This window comes from Oncorhynchus kisutch, unplaced genomic scaffold (genome assembly GCF_002021735.2).
Source record: "Oncorhynchus kisutch isolate 150728-3 unplaced genomic scaffold, Okis_V2 scaffold4044, whole genome shotgun sequence".
NCBI lineage: Eukaryota > Metazoa > Chordata > Actinopteri > Salmoniformes > Salmonidae > Oncorhynchus > Oncorhynchus kisutch.
The window spans coordinates 985-22,585 of record NW_022265989.1 but is presented as its reverse complement, the minus strand read 5'-3'; the positions used below and the strand labels follow the sequence as shown (position 1 = coordinate 22,585).

The 21,601-nt window shown below is 43.5% G+C and overlaps 1 protein-coding gene across 1 annotated transcript in view; it reads right to left on the bottom strand.

Annotated features, from left to right (window-relative positions):
• Positions 1-21,045, bottom strand: part of LOC116373424 (leucine-rich repeat serine/threonine-protein kinase 1) — a 49,035-nt gene extending 27,990 nt beyond the window's left edge. Inside the window, exons 1-4 of the mRNA XM_031822006.1 lie at positions 20,941-21,045; positions 9,737-9,934; positions 9,292-9,431; positions 8,901-9,038 (exon numbers count right to left, since the gene is read on the bottom strand). Of these exons, the coding sequence (XP_031677866.1) occupies positions 8,901-9,038; positions 9,292-9,431; positions 9,737-9,929 (471 nt within the window). The 5' untranslated portion in view covers positions 9,930-9,934; positions 20,941-21,045. The remainder of the gene's footprint in view (positions 1-8,900; positions 9,039-9,291; positions 9,432-9,736; positions 9,935-20,940) is intronic.
• Positions 21,046-21,601: the final 556 nt, after the last annotated feature.

The following is a 21,601-nucleotide window of genomic DNA, read 5'->3' as shown; positions in this document are numbered from 1 at the left end:
CGTTACTAGTCAGACACACGTTACTAGTCAGACACACGTTACTAAATCAGACACCGTTACTAATCAGACACACGTTACTAGTCAGACACACGTTACTAGTCAGACACACGTTACTAGTCAGACACACGTTACTAGTCAGACACACGTTACTAATCAGACACACGTTACTAATCAGACACACGTTACTAGTCAGACACACGTTACTAGTCAGACACACGTTACTAGTCAGACACACGTTACTAGTCAGACACACGTTACTAGTCAGACACACGTTACTAAATCAGACACACGTTACTAATCAGACACACGTTACTAATCAGACACACGTTACTAGTCAGACACACGTTACTAAATCAGACACATGTTACTAATCAGACACACGTTACTAGTCAGACACACGTTACTAATCAGACACACGTTACTAATCAGACACACGTTACTAATCAGACACACGTTACTAATCAGACACACGTTACTAATCAGACACACGTTACTAATCAGACACACGTTACTAATCAGACACACGTTACTAATCAGACACACGTTACTAAATCAGACACACGTTACTAATCAGACACACGTTACTAAATCAGACACACGTTACTAATCAGACACACGTTACTAATCAGACACACGTTACTAATCAGACACACGTTACTAATCAGACACACGTTACTAATCAGACACACGTTACTAATCAGACACACGTTACTAATCAGACACACGTTACTAAGACACACGTTACTAATCAGACACACGTTACTAAATCAGACACACGTTACTAATCAGACACACGTTACTAGTCAGACACACGTTACTAGTCAGACACACGTTACTAGTCAGACACACGTTACTAATCAGACACACGTTACTAATCAGACACACGTTACTAGTCAGACACACGTTACTAGTCAGACACACGTTACTAGTCAGACACACGTTACTAATCAGACACACGTTACTAATCAGACACACGTTACTAGTCAGACACACGTTACTAGTCAGACACACGTTACTAGTCAGACACACGTTACTAGTCAGACACACGTTACTAAATCAGACACACGTTACTAAATCAGACACACGTTACTAGTCAGACACACGTTACTAGTCAGACACACGTTACTAGTCAGACACACGTTACTAGTCAGACACACGTTACTAATCAGACACACGTTACTAATCAGACACACGTTACTAGTCAGACACACGTTACTAGTCAGACACACGTTACTAGTCAGACACACGTTACTAGTCAGACACACGTTACTAGTCAGACACACGTTACTAAATCAGACACACGTTACTAAATCAGACACACGTTACTAGTCAGACACACGTTACTAGTCAGACACACGTTACTAGTCAGACACACGTTACTAGTCAGACACACGTTACTAATCAGACACACGTTACTAATCAGACACACGTTACTAACCAGACACACGTTACTAATCAGACACACGTTACGAACCAGACACACGTTACTAATCAGACACGTTACTAAATCAGACACACGTTACTAACCAGACACACGTTACTAATCAGACACGTTACTAAATCAGACACACGTTACTAATCAGACACACGTTACTAAATCAGACACACGTTACTAAATCAGACACACGTTACTAATCAGACACACGTTACTAATCAGACACACGTTACTAATCAGACACACGTTACTAATCAGACACACGTTACTAATCAGACACACGTTACTAAATCAGACACGTTACTAATCAGACACACGTTACACACGTTACTAAATCAGACACACGTTACTAAATCAGACACACGTTACTAATCAGACACACGTTACTAGTCAGACACACATTACTAATCAGACACGTTACTAATCAGACACACGTTACTAAATCAGACACACGTTACTAATCAGACACACGTTACTAAATCAGACACACGTTACTAATCAGACACACGTTACTAGTCAGACACACATTACTAATCAGACACGTTACTAATCAGACACACGTTACTAATCAGACACGTTACTAAATCAGACACACGTTACTAATCAGACACACAATGATGTAAATATATCACTAGCCACTTTAAACAATGCTACCTTATATAATGTTACTTACCCTACATTATTCATCTCATATGCATACGTAGATACTGTACTCTATATCATCGACTGCATCCTTATGTAATACATGTATCACTAGCCACTTTAACTATGCCACTTGGTTTACATACTCATCTCATATGTATATACTGTACTCGATATCATCTACTGTATCTTGCCTATGCTGCTCTGTACCATCACTCATTCATATATCTTTATGTACATATTCTTTATCCCCTTACACTGTGTATAAGACAGTAGTTTTTTTTGGAATTGTTAGTTAGATCACTTGTTCGTTATTACTGCATTGTCGGAACTAGAAGCACAAGCATTTCGCTACACTCGCATTAACATCTGCTAACCATGTGTATGTGACAAATAAATTTGATTTGATTTGATTTTGATTTGATTTGACACGTTACTAAATCAGACACACGTTACTAATCAGACACACGTTACTAATCAGACACACGTTACTAAATCAGACACACGTTACTAAATCAGACACGTTATTAATCAGACAATAAAGTGACATTTTTAAGCCTTTAGACAGTTGAGACATGGATTGTGTATGTGTGTTATTCAGAGGGTGAATGGACAATAACAAATATTTAAGTGCCTTTGAACAGGGTATGGTAGTAGGTGCCAGGGACACTGGTTTGTGTCAAGAACTGCAAGAACTGGGTTTTTCACGTTCAACAGTTTCCCGTGTTCATCAAGAATGGTCAACCACCCAAAAGACATCCAGAAAACTTGACAACTGTGGAAAGCATTGAAGTCAACATGGACCAGCATCCCTGTGGAACGCTTCGACACCTTGTAAAGTCCATGCCCTGACAAATTGAGGATGTTCTGAGAGCAAAAAACTGATGGGGAGGTGCAACTCAATATTATGTTTTGTACACTCAGTGTATATAGATACTGCATGGAATTAAATAAATAATGTCAATATAAGTCAGTTACGTTACAGCAAATGATAGTCAGTACAGTTACCCTACATGACAGTCAGTACAGTTACCCTAAACGATACAGTCAGTACCATTACCCTAAACGATACAGTCAGTACCGTACCCTAAACGATACAGTCAGTACAGTTACCCTACATGACAGTCAGTACAGTTACCCTAAACGATACAGTCAGTACCATTACCCTAAACGATACAGTCAGTACCGTACCCTAAACGATACAGTCAGTACAGTTACCCTACATGACAGTCAGTACAGTTACCCTAAACGATACAGTCAGTACCATTACCCTAAACGATACAGTCAGTACCGTACCCTAAACGATACAGTCAGTACAGTTACCCTACATGACAGTCAGTACCGTACCCTAAACGATACAGTCAGTACCATTACCCTAAACGATACAGTCAGTACAGTTACCCTAAACGATACAGTCAGTACAGTTACCCTAAACGATACAGTCAGTACAGTTACCCTAAACGATACAGTCTGTACCGTACCCTAAACGATACAGTCAGTACAGTTACCCTAAACGATACAGTCAGTACCGTACCCTAAACGATACAGTCAGTACAGTTACCCTAAACGATACAGTCTGTACCGTTACCCTAAACGATACAGTCAGTACAGTTACCCTAAACGATACAGTCAGTACCGTACCCTAAACGATACAGTCAGTACCGTTACCCTAAACGATACAGTCTGTACCGTACCCTAAACGATACAGTCAGTACAGTTACCCTAAACGATACAGTCAGTACAGTTACCCTAAACGATACAGTCTGTACCGTACCCTAAACGATACAGTCAGTACCGTTACCCTAAACGATACAGTCAGTACCGTACCCTAAACGATACAGTCAGTACAGTTACCCTAAACGATAGTCAGTACAGTTACCCTAAACGATACAGTCAGTACAGTTACCCTAAACGATACAGTCAGTACAGTTACCCTAAACGATACAGTCAGTACAGTTACCCTAAACGATACAGTCAGTACAGTTACCCTAAACGATACAGTCAGTACCGTACCCTAAACGATACAGTCAGTACAGTTACCCTACATGACAGTCAGTACCGTACCCTAAACGATACAGTCAGTACCATTACCCTAAACGATACAGTCAGTACAGTTACCCTAAATGATACAGTCAGTACAGTTACCCTAAACGATACAGTCAGTACAGTTACCCTAAACGATACAGTCAGTACCGTACCCTAAACGATACAGTCAGTACCATTACCCTAAACGATACAGTCAGTACAGTTACCCTAAACGATACAGTCAGTACCGTACCCTAAACGATACAGTCATTGAAAATTGTGAATAACTCACCACAGGTTAATGAGAAGGGTGTGCTTGAAAGGATGCACATAACTCTGCAATGTTGGGTTGTATTGGAGAGAGTCTCAGTCTTAAATCATTTTCCACACAGTCTGTGCCTGTATTTAGTTTTCAGGCTAGTGAGGGCCGAGAATCCACTCTCACATAGGTACGTGGTTGCAAAGGGCATCATAGTCGTAACAGCGTGATTTGCCAAGGCAGAATACTCTGAGCGCAGCCCAATCCAGAAATCTGGCAGTAGCTTCTGATTAAATTAAATTTTCACAGAACCGCTTGTTGCAATTTGGATGAGGTTCTTGGTAAGTGGACTGGAGTCAGAGCATGAAAGGGATAACAAATCCAGTTGTTTGTGTCATCTGTTTCAGGAAAGAACTGGCGTAATTGCTCACCCAACTCACTCAGGTGCTTCGCTATATCACATTTGACATTGTCTGTAAGCTTGAGTTCATTTGCACACAAAAAAATCATACAATGATGGAAAGACCTGTGTGTTGTCCTTGTTAACGCAGACAGAGAAGAGCTCCAACTTCTTAATCAATTTTGTCCCACACATTGAATATAGTTGCGGAGAGTCCCTGTAATGCTAGATACAGATCATTCAGGCGAGAAAAAACATCACCCAGATAGGTCAGTCGTGTGAGAAACTCGTCATCATGCAAGCGGTCAGACAAGCAAAATTTATGGTCAGTAGAGAAAACTTTAAGCTTGTCTCTCAATTTTAAAAAATGTGTCAATACTTTGCCCCTTGACAACCAGCACACTTCTGTATGTTGTAAAAGCGTTACATGGTCGCTGCCCATATCATTGCATAGTGCAGAAAATACACGAGAGTTCAGGGGCCTTGCTTTAACAAAGTTAACCATTTTCACTGTAGTGTCCAAAACGTCTTTCAAGCTGTCAGGCATACCCTTGGCAGAAAGAGCCTCTCGGTGGATGCTGCAGTGTAACCAAGTGGCGTCGGGAGCAACTGCTTGCACACGCGTTACCACTCCACTATGTCTCCCCGTCATGGCTTTTGCACCATCAGTACAGATACCAACACATCTTGACCACCAGAGTCCATTTGATGTCACAAAGCTGATGTCAAATATCATCCCCTGTTGTCCTGGTTTCTAGTGGTTCGCAGAAGAGGATGTCTTCCTTAATTGACCTCCCATAAACGTAACGGACATATACCAGGAGCTCTGCCAGGCCCACCAGGTCTGTTGACTCATCCATCTTTTCTACAGAATTCACTGGCTCGTATGCAAAGCAGTAATTGTTTCAACAGATCTGCTGGCATGTCACTGATGCGTCGTGAAACAGTGTTGTTGGATGAAGACATTGTCTGTATAGTTTTTGGGCCTTTTCCCCCAGTATTGTCCCAGCCACATCTGTGGTAGCAGGAAGAATGAAGTCCTCCACAATAGTATGGAGCTTGCCTGTTCTTGCTACTCAGTAGCTCACGATATAAGACGCTTCTAGCCCCTGCTTTTTAATGGTATCTGTTGCTTTTATACATGTCTTACTACTCAAATTTTTTACTACTTACTACTCAAATTATTTATACATTTTCAAGCAAACGGAAATGAGTAGCAGCTACGTTTGGCTACATATGGACCGTTAGTGGAATTCCTGCCAGAGAGTAACGGTTAATGTGATTGGATGTTCATTATTTGACTAGGCTACCTGTATTTGAAAGTTGTGTTGTTATTTCGCTGAACACTAGATGGTTCAATTTGATTTTTCGGCGGTGAAACGAGGCTAGTCAGGTGAGAAAAAAACCTCACCCAAATGTATAGCCCCGTTGGAAAATATAAATGGACTGTAGTGTTCAGCGAAATAACAACACAACTTTCAAATTCAGGTAGCCTAGTCAAATAATGAACATCCAATCACATTAATCGTTACTCTCTGGCAGGAATTCCACTAACGGTCCATATGTAGCCAAACGTAGCTGCTGCTCATTTCATTTGCTTGAAAACGTATAAATGGTTCAAAAAAAGTTATATAATATATATATGTATTTATTTAAAAAAAAGTGAATCACATTTATATTTGGCGTACCCCCGACATCATTGCGCGTACCCCAGTTTGGGAATACCTAAATGATTGTCACGACTTCTTCCGAAGTGGGTTCCTCTCCTTGTTCGGGCAGTGTTCGGCGGTCAACATCGCCGGTCTTCTAGCCATCATCAATCTATTTTTCATGTTCCATTTGTTTTGTCTGGTTGTCGCACTCACCTGGTTTCAATTCCCTAATTACATGTTGTATATGTTCCCTCTGTTTCCCCCATGTCCTTGTTGGGAATTGTTTATTGTAAGTATGTGTGCTGTATGTGACTGGTGCCATACGGGCTTTGTGCCCATGTGTTTTTGTATGCCGGTAGTTAAGTACATTAAACGTCTCCAGCTATTTACCAAGTTCTGCTCTCCTGCATTTGACTTCCATGCCATCAGTTACGCACCCCATGACAATGATATTCAGTACTGTTACCCTAAATGATACAGTCAGTAGCGTTACCCTAAATGATACAGTCAGTAATATTACCCTAAATGTTAGTCATTAACATTACCCTAAATGATACAGTCAGTAATATTACCCTAAATGTTAGTCATGAACATTACCCTACATGATGCAGCCAGTAACATTACCCTAAATGTTAGGCATTAACATTACCCTAAATGGTAGTCATTAACATTACCCCAAATGCTAGTCATTAACATCACCCTAAATGATAGTCATTAACATTACCCTAAATGATAGCATTAACATTATCCTAAATGATAGTCATTAACATTACCCTAAATGATAGGCATTAACATTACCCAAAATGCTAGTCATTAACATCACCCTAAATGATAGTCATTAACATTACCCTAACTGATAGCATTAACATTATCCTAAATGATAGTCATTAACATTGCCCTAAATGATAGGCATTAACATTACCCTAAATGATAGTCGTAAACATTACCCTACATGATGCAGTCAGTAACATTACCCTACATGATGCAGTCAGTAACATTACCCTAAATTCTAGTCATTAACATCACCCTAAATGATAGTCATTAACATTACCCTAAATGATAGTCATTAACGTCACCCTAAATGATAGTCATTAACGTCACCCTAAATGATAGTCATTAACATGACCCTAAATGATACAGTCATTAACATGACCCTAAATGATATTCATTAACATTACCCTAAATTATACAGTCAGTAACATTACCCTAAATGATACAGTCATTAACATGACCCTAAATGATAGTCATTAACATGACCCTAAATGATAGTCATTAACATTACCCTAAATGATACAGGCATTAACATGACCCTAAATGGTAGTCAGTAACATTACCCTAAATGGTAGTCAGTAACATTACCCTAAATGATACAGTCATTAACATGACCCTAAATGATACCGTCATTAACATGACCCTAAATGATACAGTCAGTAACATGACCCTAATACAGTCAATAGCACTAGCCTAAATACAAGGAAATGTTGGTCAGCACAGTTACCACATACGGCAGGTAGCCTAGTGGTTAGAGCATTGGACTAGTAACTGAAAGGTTGCAAGATCGAATCCCTGAGCTGAACAAGGCAGTTAACCCACTGTTCCTAAGCCGTCATTGAAAATAAGAATTTGTTCTTAACTGACTTGCCTAGTTAAATAAAGGTAAAATAAACTATATAAAAATACCACTACACAGACATAAATAGGTATACAGTTGTATGTTATACTAAAACAACAACCTATAGAACAAATAAAGACAGTTTGAAGATTGTAGTCTCTATTGTAATATATGTATGTAGTTGACCCCAGGTGTAGGATGCACAACTACCTTACATTTCACATTGACATTCTAGTTATTTAGCAGACGCTCTTATCCAGAGCGACTTTCAGGAGCAATTAGGGTTAAGTGCCTTGCTCAAGAGCACCTTGACAGATAATTCACCTAGTCAGCTCAGGTATTCGAACCAGCGACCTTTCGGTTACTGGCCCAATGCTCTTTTTAATAAAAAAAAAAAAAATGTACCCCCTTTTTCTCCCCAATTTCGTGGTATCCAATTGTTAGTAGTTACAGTCTTGTCTCATCGCTACAACTCCCGTACGGGCTCGGGAGAGACGAAGGTCGAAAGCCATGCGTCCTCCGAAACACAACTCAACCAAGCTGCACTGCTTCTTAACACAGTGCGCATCCAACCTGGAAGCCAGCCACACCAATGTGTCGGAGGAAACACGCCTGGCCCACCACAGGAGTCGCTAGTGCGCGATAAGACAAGAATATCCCTACCGGCCAAACCCTCCCTAACCCGGACGACACTAGGCCAATTGTGTGTCGCCCCATGGACCTCCCGGTCGCGGCCGGCTGTGTCAGAGCCTGGGCTCGAACCCAGAGTCTCTGGTGGCACAGCTAGCACTGCGATGCAGTACCTTAGACTGCACCACCCGGGAGGCCCCACTGGCCCAACGCTCTTAGCTAGGTTACCTGCCACCATCATCTACCTTCTCATCATAAACGATGCCTGGGCGTATCTCGGGGGCCTGGTAGCCCGGCGTGCCCTCCACACCCAGTGCCCCCTCGTGGAAGGACTGGCGCGAGATGCCGTAGTCTGACAGCTTGATATTCACCGGGTCACACACCTAGGATGAGACCAAGAAGGATTATACAAACATACAACACTATCGTTACTACTGGGTGGGCCAAAACACTTCTGGTTTTCATCCTCTCCTTCTCATCAGGGACTGATTCAGACCTGGGACACCAGGTGAGTGCATTTAACTACCAGGTAAAAACACAACAAACTGAAGTGTTTAGGCTTTCCAGGAATTGAACGGCCCAGACATAGTGGCTAGGGGTCGATTTGTAATTCTGCCCCTCATACTAATCACCTACCTCCAGGGACCATACCAGGATGTTGTCTGACTTGAGGTCACAGAAGATGATGTTCTTCCTGTGCAGGTAGGCCAGGCCCGCTGCAATCTGATAGGCTGCCTTGAAGGTGAGCATGTGACCCAGGGGCATGTACCTGGAGCCTGATGGGGAGGGGGGGTGGAGTTAAAAGGGCAAGTTTTAAATGTTTTCATAACTTGTGTAGAGAAGATAACTTGTGTAGAGAGAGATTCTCTCTCGCCATCTCTCTCCCTGTCTGCCTGTCTGCCGTGTCAGTCTGTCTGTCTCTCTCCCTGTCTGCCTGTCTGGCGTGTCAGTCTGTCTCTCTCTCTCTCTCTCTCTCTCTCCCTGTCTGCCTGTCTGGCGTGTCAGTCTGTCTGTCTCTCTCTCTCCCTGTCTGCCTGTCTGGCGTGTCAGTCTGTCTCTCTCCCTTTCTACTTCTTCATACCTTTATGTCTGTCCTCCAGCACAATGTTGAGGCTGCCCAGGGGAGCCAGCTGCAGGGCGAAGCAGAGCGGGTGAATACTGATTCCCACCAGCAGCACGATGCACGGGTGCTGTAGGGAGTGGAGCATGCTGGTCTCCTGACGGAACTCTGAGAAGCTCCGGCACGCGTCCATGGACTGAAAATGCTTCATCATGGTGTCTGGTGGAGGGACGGGAGGGTTGTGAGGAGAGGGGGGTGGGGTCAGGAGAGAAGGAGGGGAGGGGGGGTGAGGAGAGGGGGGTGGGGTCAGGGGAGGAGAAGTGGAGTGAGGAGAGGGGAGGGGGGTCAGGAGAGGAGGGGAGTGGGGTGAGGAGAGGGGGTGGGGTCAGGAGAGGAGAGGGAAGTGTGGTAAGGAGAGGGGGTGGGGTCGGGAGAGGAGAAGGGGGGGTCAGGAGAGGAGAAGGGGTGTGTGGGTCAGGAAGGGAGGAGAGGAAAGATAAGTCACACATCAAATCACATTTTATTTGCCATATGCACCAAAATCTTACCAGCCCTTAACCAAAAATACAGTTTTAAGAAAAATAAGACTTAAGAAAATATTTACTAAATAAACTAAAGAAAAAAATTAAAGAGCAACAATAAAATAACAATAAGTAGGCTACATACAGGGGGTACTGGTATTGAGTCAATGTGTGGGGGTACAAGTTAGTTGAGGTCATTGAGGTAATATGTACATGTCGGTAGGGGTAAAGTGACTATGTATAGTTAATAAACGGTGAGTAACAGCAGCATTAAAAAAAGGGAGAGGGGGGGGGGTCAATGCAAATAGTCTGGGTAGCCATTTGATAAGCTGTTCAACAGTCTTATGGCTTTGGGGTAGAAGATGTTAAGGAGCCTTTTGGTCCTAGACTTGGCGCTCCGGTACCGCTTGCCGTGTGGTAGCAGAGAGAACAGTCTATGACTTGGGTGTGGTAGCAGAGAGAACAGTCTATGACTTGGGTGTGGTAGCAGAGAGAACAGTCTATGACTTGGGTGTGGTAGCAGAGAGAACAGTCTATGACTTGGGTGTGGTAGCAGAGAGAACAGTCTATGACTTGGGTGTGGTAGCAGAAACGTAAATGCTGCTTAAAATCATAATTGACAGATGGATTTGTAAAAGTATTCATATAGTCCCTCTGTGTGGCTCTAGATATGGGCAGAGCTTACAAAACCCCATGAAAACCATGGTTCCAGTTACCGGGGGCAGATTATACACCCCTAGCCTTGTTAATGGGGCTGGCCAGAGAGAGGGGCTGTTGTGGCCTCTAACAGGGAACATCTGGGATTTGTACATCCCTTTTTGGACAAAAATCTATGAAATATAACCATTGATTCTTGAGGAATGTAACTTATACCATGAGTGGTTATATTTCTCCAGACCCATTCCTCAGCTGTTTACCAAATAATAGATAGATGTGTGTGTATGTGTTAATATGTGTGTATGTGTTCACGTGTGTTCACGTGTGTGTGTGTGTGTATATATATAACACACACGTGTCAACACACACACGTCAAAATACATATATACATATATATATATATATATACACATATATACACACATATATATACACATATATATACACATATATATACACATATATACATACATATATATACACATATATATACACATATATATACACATATATACATACATATATATACACATATATATACACATATATACACATATATACATATATATATATACATATATATACACATATATACACATATATATACACATATATATACACATATATACACATATATATACACATATATACATATATATATACACATATATACATACATATATATACACATATATATACACATATATATACACATATATACATACATATATATACACATATATATACACATATATACACATATATATACACATATATACACATATATACACATATATACACATATATATACACATATATACACATATATATACACATATATACATATATATATACACATATATATACACATATATACATATATATATACACATATATACACATATATATACACATATATACATATATATATACACATATATATACATATATATACACATATATACATACATATATATACATACATATATATACACATATATATACACATATATACACATATATATACACATATATACACATATATACATATATATATACACATATATATACATATATACACATATACACACACATATACATACATACATATATATATACATACATATACATACATACATATATATACATATATACATATACACACAACCTCCACACCAGGGGTTGGAAACTAGATTCAGCAACGGGACGATTTTTGTCAGAGCGAATGGTCGGGAGGACGGAAAATAATCATAAGAATTTGAACACTGCTAACTGACCACAACTAAGCCCAAATATATATATATATATTTTTTATATGTCTCTTTTTAATTTGTGGGAATACTTGTGAACAGATTGCCTAAATATATATATATATATATTTTGTTGTTGAATTCCTGGTGATTTTACAGATTTAAATCAGTTTGCTGGCCGGTTTTGGCCAGTTTTGGCCTGTTGACCCCTGCTCTACACCGGCCTACATACAGCATAGCAGACCCCTGGTTCACACCCAGCTCGGGGCAGACAGGAAAGGAAGATATACTGTTACATATACAGTGTGATGTCTGTATGGCTTTTGACCACTTGCTGCAAAGCAAATTACTCTTTGGAGGCTAATAAACTCCCTTTACCACTACAGTGCAGAATGTCCGACCTGGTCTAGAGTCACTAGACTGGAACAATAGAGTTTGACCCTTTGGTCCAATCAGATCAGCAGGGTTATTTCAGATCACCTTGGGGATTGACCTCAGAAAGTGGGGATGGACAGAGAGAGAGAGAGGGATAAAAGAGAGAGAGGGAGAAGGAGCAAAGAGAGAGCGGGAGAGAGAGAGAGAGAGAGAAAAGAGAGAAAAGAGAGAGCGGGAGAGAGAGAGAGAGAGAGAAAAGAGAGAGAGAGCGAGGGAGGGCTAGAGAAAAAAAAGAAGAGAAATGGGAAAGACAGAGAGACAAAAGAGAGGGAGAGGGCTGGAAGCGAGAGAGATGGTGGTAGGAGAGAGAGAGAGGACTGGGGAGATGGATGGTCTATTTTCCCAGTGTGGTAGCAGGGTAATGCTGACTTTACTCCTGCAGTATATCACTGTTCTGTCACATCAGACAGAGGTTAAAGGATAACGTTTGCCCAACGTCCTCTCCATCAGACAGAGGTTAAAGGATAACGTTTGCCCAACGTCCTCTCCATCAGACAGAGGTTAAAGGATAACGTTTGCCCAACGTCCTCTCCATCAGACAGAGGTTAAAGGATAACGTTTGCCCAACGTCCTCTCCATCAGAGGACGGTGAAAGGATAACGTTTGCCCAACGTCCTCTCCATCAGAGGAAGGTGAAAGGATAACGTTTGCCCAACGTCCTCTCCATCAGAGGACGGTGAAAGGATAACGTTTGCCCAACGTCCTCTCCATCAGACAGAGGTTAAAGGATAACGTTTGCCCAACGTCCTCTCCATCAGAGGAAGGTGAAAGGATAACGTTTGCCCAACGTCCTCTCCATCAGACAGAGGTTAAAGGATAACGTTTGCCCAACGTCCTCTCCATCAGAGGAAGGTGAAAGGATAACGTTTGCCCAACGTCCTCTCCATCAGACAGAGGTTAAAGGATAACGTTTGCCCAACGTCCTCTCCATCAGAGGAAGGTGAAAGGATAACGTTTGGCCAACGTCCTCTCCATCAGAGGAAGGTGAAAGGATAACGTTTGCCCAACGTCCTCTCCATCAGAGGACAGTGAAAGGATAACGTTTGCCCAACGTCCTCTCCATCAGAGGAAGGTGAAAGGATAACGTTTGCCCAACGTCCTCTCCATCAGAGGAAGGTGAAAGGATAACGTTTGCCCAACGTCCTCTCCATCAGAGGAAGGTGAAAGGATAACGTTTGCCCAACGTCCTCTCCATCAGAGGAAGGTGAAAGGATAACGTTTGCCCAACGTCCTCTCCATCAGAGGAAGGTGAAAGGATAACGTTTGCCCAACGTCCTCTCCATCAGAGGAAGGTGAAAGGATAACGTTTGCCCAACGTCCTCTCCATCAGACAGAGGTTAAAGGATAACGTTTGCCCAACGTCCTCTCCATCAGAGGAAGGTGAAAGGATAACGTTTGCCCAACGTCCTCTCCATCAGAGGAAGGTGAAAGGATAACGTTTGCCCAACGTCCTCTCCATCAGAGGAAGGTGAAAGGATAACGTTTGCCCAACGTCCTCTCCATCAGAGGAAGGTGAAAGGATAACGTTTGCCCAACGTCCTCTCCATCAGACAGAGGTTAAAGGATAACGTTTGCCCAACGTCCTCTCCATCAGAGGAAGGTGAAAGGATAACGTTTGGATAATGTTGTTTGGAATTACATGTAGATAATGGTCTCTGGAAACTAGATATTAGTTATTAGTTTTACTAGTGTGTACTCTACTCCCCGGTCACGTTTGTGCTAAACTGCACAAATCTCCCCTCTGTAACGCCTGTATGAACACAGGATATACCCACACACACCTCAATAGGCTATAGGCTATAGGCTATTTCAACATGGTTGTGTGTATGGGTGGAGGTTCAGCATTGTCATTTTAGAAAATGTCCTTAATATGTCTGCCTTAAGTGTGGAATGATAAGTGTTTCACAATATAAACAATATAAACAAAATAAATGCATTCTGATACATCATTACATTCTTATGGTGCAGCCTTCCTATTTTTCAACCACAGCTGGTCTGTCTTTTGTTGTCAAATTGGAAGGCTGCACCCTGGTTGGTAAAGGCTGCCATTTCCTGGTTGGTAAAAACCTACATTGGTCGCTTAATTTCAGTTTATGTACCATCTAAACCGCTGCGAAATGTCTTTTCAATAACAATACATAGTATTTTCAGCTGTTTGAAGCTTGTGGACAAAACTGAAAGTAAGAGACTCAAAAGCAAGTCTCCACTGAGGTTGCGAGGGAGGGGGGAGAGTTGTTTGAATTCAGGCTTCGTTGTTGCAATTCGCCTTGCTTCCTTAAGGGGGCTTCATTTTAGATGATGCCCCTTTAATCTCATATCTTATGATCTCTTCTTACCAAGGGAATGGCTGTATTATCTGCTGGCACTTTGTGGCTTAGATCTAAGCTGCTTGGTAACACATTGTGACAAATCCAATTATAAGAAGCATTATTGAGGATCCAGATAGCATCACCATCTATCACCCTGCTGATTGAACCTCTCGTCTGGCCTTTAGGAGGCCTTTATGAGTGAACCTCTCGTCTGGCCTTTATGAGTGAACCCCTCGTCTGGCCTTTAGGAGGCCTTTATGAGTGAACCTCTCGTCTGGCCTTTATGAGTGAACCCCTCGTCTGGCCTTTAGGAGGCCTTTATGAGTGAACCCCTCGTCTAGCCTTTAGGAGGCCTTTATGAGTGAACCCCTCGTCTAGCCTTTAGGAGGCCTTTATGAGTGAACCCCTCGTCTAGCCTTTAGGAGGCCTTTATGAGTGAACCCCTCATCTGGCCTTTAGGAGGCCTTTATGAGTGAACCCCTCGTCTGGCCTTTAGGAGGCCTTTAAGAGTGAACCCCTCGTCTAGCCTTTATGAGTGAACCCCTCGTCTAGCCTTTATGAGTGAACCCCTCGTCTAGCCTTGATGAGTGAACCCCTCGTCTAGCCTTGATGAGTGAACCCCTCGTCTAGCCTTTATGAGTGAACCCTTGCCACAAAGCCCATTTTAACATTGGCAGCACCCTTATGGGTTTCACCATTTTAAAGTAGTCATTGCAGAATTCTATCCTGGTCTGCAGGAGGGATCAGCCAATTAATTATAGGCTACTCCTGACCTGAGCAAACAGTCCAGCACTGTAGGTGACAACCCTGGCTTTATACCTGCTCAGACTATACACAGTCCAGCACAGTAGGTGACAACCCTGGCTTTATACCTGCTCAGACTATACACAGTTCAGCACTGTAGGTGACAACCCTGGCTTTATACCTGCTCAGACTATACACAGTCCAGCACTGTAGGTGACAACCCTGGCTTTATACCTGCTCAGACTATACACAGTCCAGCACTGTAGGTGACAACCCTGGCTTTATACCTGCTCAGACTATACACAGTCCAGCACTGTAGGTGACAACCCTGGCTTTATACCTGCTCAGACTATACACAGTCCAGCACAGTAGGTGACAACCCTGGCTTTATACCTGCTCAGACTATACACAGTTCAGCACTGTAGGTGACAACCCTGGCTTTATACCTGCTCAGACTATACACAGTCCAGCACTGTAGGTGACAACCCTGGCTTTATACCTGCTCAGACTATACACAGTCCAGCACTGTAGGTGACAACCCTGGCTTTATACCTGCTCAGACTATACACAGTCCAGCACTGTAGGTGACAACCCTGGCTTTATACCTGCTCAGACTATACACAGTCCAGCACTGTAGGTGACAACCCTGGCTGTTGATTGAATTTGACCGCTTGACTGATACAACCAGAACGTAATTCAATAGGGAAATAAAAGTGATTATTGAGCATCTCCTGTCCCTGGGACATTAAACCATTTGGCCTCAATCACATCGATTGTATCACACACACACACACACACACACACACACACACACACACACACACACACACACACACACACACACACACACACACACACACACACACACACACACACACACGCAGGATGTTGTGAGTAACAGTTAGGAGTCCCTGGTGATGCCACCCTATCACAGATCTCCATTGGCTATGAACTCAACACAATTCCCCCTAAACATGGAGACAGACGAGAGCTGGAGCTGTAACCAGCTGGGAGGACGATACAATACATTGGGTTACTGTTATTTGGCAACAAGTGATAAGCAAAATGATTTTCCTAACAGAAGAAGTGTAAGCGTTCTCAGTGTTGCCAGACGTGGTTGATCAATTGCTGTTTTCCTAACAGAAGAAGTGTAAGCGTTCTCAGTGTTGCCAGACATGGCTGATCAATTGCTGTTTTCCTAACAGAAGAAGTGTAAGCGTTCTCAGTGTTGCCAGACGTGGTTGATCAATTGCTGTTTTCCTAACAGAAGAAGTGTAAGCGTTCTCAGTGTTGCCAGACGTGGTTGATCAATTGCTGTTTTCCTAACAGAAGAAGTGTAAGCGTTCTCAGTGTTGCCAGACATGGTTGATCAATTGCTGTTTTCCTAACAGAAGAAGTGTAAGCGTTCTCAGTGTTGCCAGACATGGTTGATCAATTGCTGTTTTCCTAACAGAAGAAGTGTAAGCGTCCTCAGTGTTGCCAGACATGGTTGATCAATTGCTGTTTTCCTAACAGAAGAAGTGTAAGCGTTCTCAGTGTTGCCAGACATGGTTGATCAATTGCTGTTTTCCTAACAGAAGAAGTGTAAGCGTCCTCAGTGTTGCCAGACATGGTTGATCAATTGCTGTTTTCCTAACAGAAGAAGTGTAAGCGTCCTCAGTGTTGCCAGACGTGGTTGATCAATTGCTGTTTTCCTAACAGAAGAAGTGTAAGCGTCCTCAGTGTTGCCAGACGTGGTTGATCAATTGCTGTTTTCCTAACAGAAGAAGTGTAAGCGTTCTCAGTGTTGCCAGACATGGCTGATCAATTGCTGTTTTCCTAACAGAGAAAGTCTGCAACCTTTCAGAGTGTTGCCAACGTGTGGCCGAGGCGTTTATGTTATGTCACAGTTTAGATAACGTGTCCACACAACCCAAGCAATCCTAATATTCTGATAAATGAGTCCCATTGTGTCAATCGTGAGCAGCAAAATGTTTTCATATCACAGAAACCTTCTGCGTGAGCAATTATTTTCAATAATTTCAGTATTTAATAAACGTTCAGTAGCTTGAGCAGACAATCAAATCCTTGTTAAAGTTTGTATGCGCTTTTCATAAGCACAAAAAAAGTCATATAAACCTTAAATCCATGGTCTATTGATACAGCAGGGCCAATGAGGGTAGACAATAAGCATGATAATGTCAGTACAAGTACAAGATACAGGAAGACAAGAGAAGGGGAAAGAAAAGATGAGATAGAAGAGAGAGAAAGAGATGATTCAGCCTCTGCTATGGACAAGGCAGAGAGGAACGAAAGGAGACAGGAGAAAAGGGATGAGAGGAGTGAGGAGAAGAGGCAGGAGAGGAGGGAGGAGGCAGGAGGGGAGGGAGGAGAGGAGGCAGGAGAAGAGGGAGGAGAAGAGTGAGGAGAGGAGGGAGGAGAGGAGTGAGGAGAGGAGGCAGGAGGGGAGGCAGGAGAGGAGGGAGGAGAAGAGTAAGGAGAGGAGGCAGGAGGGGAAGGGGGAGAGGAGGGAGGAGAGGAGGCAGGAGGGGGTAGCGAGGAGAGGAGGGAGGAGAGGAGGGAGGAGAAGAGTGAGGAGAGGAGGCAGGAGGGGAGGGAGGAGAGAGAAGAGGCAGGAGAGGAGGCAGGAGGGGCGGGAGGAGAGGAGACAGGAGGGGAGGGAGGAGAGGAGGCAGGAGGGGAGGGAGGAGAGGAGGCAGGAGGGGAGGGAGGAGGCAGGAGGGGAGGGAGGAGAGGAGGCAGGAGAGGAGGCAGGAGGGGAGGGAGGAGAGGAGGGAGAAGAGGATTGAGGAGAGGGTTGAGGAGGGAGGATAGGTTGAGGAAAGGAGTGAGGAGAGGAGTGAGGAGAAGAGTGAGGAGAAGAGTGAGGAAAGGAGGGAGGAAAGGAGGGAGGAGAGCAGCACCAGGGTGATAGATGATGATGATGCTCTCTTATCCTGAAGAGAGAGGGGGTGTCCCAAATGGAATCCTAGTACCTTTACAGTGCACTAGGTCAGACCAGGGCCCATAGGGATCTGAATAGGGAGTCATTTGGGACACACACAGACAGTCCTTATCACAGCCTGGGGAGATAGAAAAGACAGGAGCAGAAATGAGATGGGAAGAGAAAAGGACAGGGTATGAGAGGGATGAACAGATGGGAAGAGAAGATCATGAGGAATCCTCAGAGAAAGCTTTTATCACTGTCAGGGATACAGAGAAGACAGAAGGAAACAAAGAGAGGAGACAGAAGATGAAGAGGTGATGTGAAGAGAGAGAGCAGGAAGGCATAGAGAGCAGGAAGGCATAAAAAGAGGGGAGGAGAGAAGAGAGAGGGGAGAAGAGAGAGGGGAGAAGAGAGGGGAGAAGAGAGGGGGGAGAAGAGAGGGGAGGAGAGAGGGGAGGAGAGAGAGGGAGAAGAGAGGGGGAGGAGAGAGAGGGGAGAAGAGAGAGGGGAGAAGAGAGGGGAGGAGAAGAGAGGGGATAGGAGAGAGGGGAGAAGAGAGAGGGGAGAAGAGAGGGGAGGTGAGAAGAGAGAGGGAGAAGAGAGAGGGGAGAAGAGAGGGGCGGAGAAGAGAGGGGATAGGAGAGAGGGGAGGAGAGAGAGAGGGAAGAGAGAGAAGAGAGGAGAACAGTGTTAGGATGAGATAATAGATATCAGGTATAAGAGCTGCAATATCGTTCCATGAACAAGGCCCTTAAAGAGAGAGACGATAACTCAAGGATATCCACACACACTACACTACACTACACTACAGTTCCATTTGTTCAAAGCTGGCTTAGAGCCAGTGGTAGCGTGGTGCGATAGTAGGTATACACTACATGCCAAAACTATGTGGACACCACTTCACACCCCATTGCTGACCGGTGTATAAAATCGAGCACCACAGCCATGCCATCACCTAGACAAACATTGGCAGTATAATGGCCTTGCTGATGAGTTCCAGTGACTTTCAACGTGGCACCGTCATAGGATGCCATCTTCCAACAAGTCAGTTGATCAAATTTCTGCCCTGTTTAGAGTTGCCCTGGTCAACTGTAAGTGCTGTTGTTGTGAAGTGGAAACATCTATGAGCAACAATGGTTCAGGCGTGAAGTGGTAGACCACGCAAGCTCACAGAACAGGACCACCGAGTGCTGAAGCGCGTAGGAAGTAAAACTGGTCTGTCCTCGGATGCAACACTCACTACCGAGGACCAAACTGCTCTGGAAGCAACGTCAACACAATAACTGTTCGTCGGGAGCTTCATGGAATGGGTTTCCATGGCCGAGCGGCCCGCACACAAACCTAAGATCACCGTGCGCAATGCCAAGCGTCGGCTGGAGAGGAGTAAAGCTCACCGCCATTGGACTCTGGAGCTGTGGAAACGCGTTCTCTGGAGTGATGAATCACGCTTCACCATCTGACAATCTGACGGATGAATATGGGTTTGGCGGATGCCAGGAGAATTCATAGTGCCTGTTTTTCATGGTTCGGGCCCCTTAGTTCCAGTGAAGGGAAATCATAACGCTACAGCATTACAATGACATTCTAATCTAGATGATTCTGTGCTTCCAACTTTGTGGCAACAGTCTGGGGAAGGCCATTTCCTGTTCCAGCATGACCCTGTCCTCAACCCCATCGAACACCTGTGGAATGAATTGGAACGCCGACTTCAAGCCAGGCCTAATCACGCAACATCAGCGCCTGACCTCACTAATGCTCGTGTCTGAATGGAAGCATGTCCCTGCAGCAATGTTCCAATATCTAGTGAACAGCATTCCTAGAAGAGTGGTGTTAGAGCAGAAAAGGGGAGACCAACTCCATATTAATGCCCATGATTTTAGAATGAGATGTTTGACGAGCAGCTGTCCCCATACGTTGGCCATGAAGTGCATCTTAGATCATAGAAGAACTGGACCTTTCTACAATGTCCACCTACCTGCAAGTTACTTCTTTATTTTCTATTGTAAACCTTTAACGGTGTGCAAATATACCTGTGTGTGTTCACTGTTTACACGTGTGTGTGACTCCAAGGGAATGTGTGTGTGTGTGTTCACTGTTTACACGTGTGTGTGACTCCAAGGGAATGTGTGTGTTCACTGTTTACACGTGCTGTGTGACTCCAAGGGAATGTGTGTGTGTGTGTTCACTGTTTACACGTGCGTGTGACTCCAAGGGAATGTGTGTGTGTGTGTTCACTGTTTACACGTGCGTGTGACTCCAAGGGAATGTGTGTGTGTGTGTTCACTGTTTACACGTGTGTGTGACTCCAAGGGAATGTGTGTGTGTGTGTTCACTGTTTACACGTGTGTGTGACTCCAAGGGAATGTGTGTGTATGTGTGTTACCTGTACCACTGCTGATGGTCTGCCTGCCTGCACTTCTTGAAGTGAAAGCGTTTGATGGCGACTGGTTGGCCACGGTAACAGGCTCTAAGATGATAGTTCCACTGCCCCCCCTGGCCCAGGATATCACTCTCCTCCCTCACTACACTCCAACTGGGCCTTCTCTAGGAACAACCTACACACACACACATACACACACAGTATATGTTATGCATATCACACACACCAAACATTATAACACACTCCAGCTGGTTCTTCTACAGAAACAACCAATATAACACAATGTATACCTCATAGAGTACATGATACTATGTATACCCCATACAGTACATGATACAATGTATACCTCATAGAGTACATGATACTATGTATACCCCATACAGTACATGATACTATGTATACCTCATAGAGTACATGATACTATGTATACCCCATACAGTACATGATACTATGTATACCTCATAGAGTACATGATACTATGTATACCTCATAGAGTACCTGATATTATGTATACCCCATACAGCACATGATACTATGTATACCTCATACAGTACATGATACTATGTATACCCATACAGTACATGATCCTATGTATACCTCATACAGTACATGATACTATGTATACTTATAGAGTACATGGATACTGTATACCTCATACAGTACA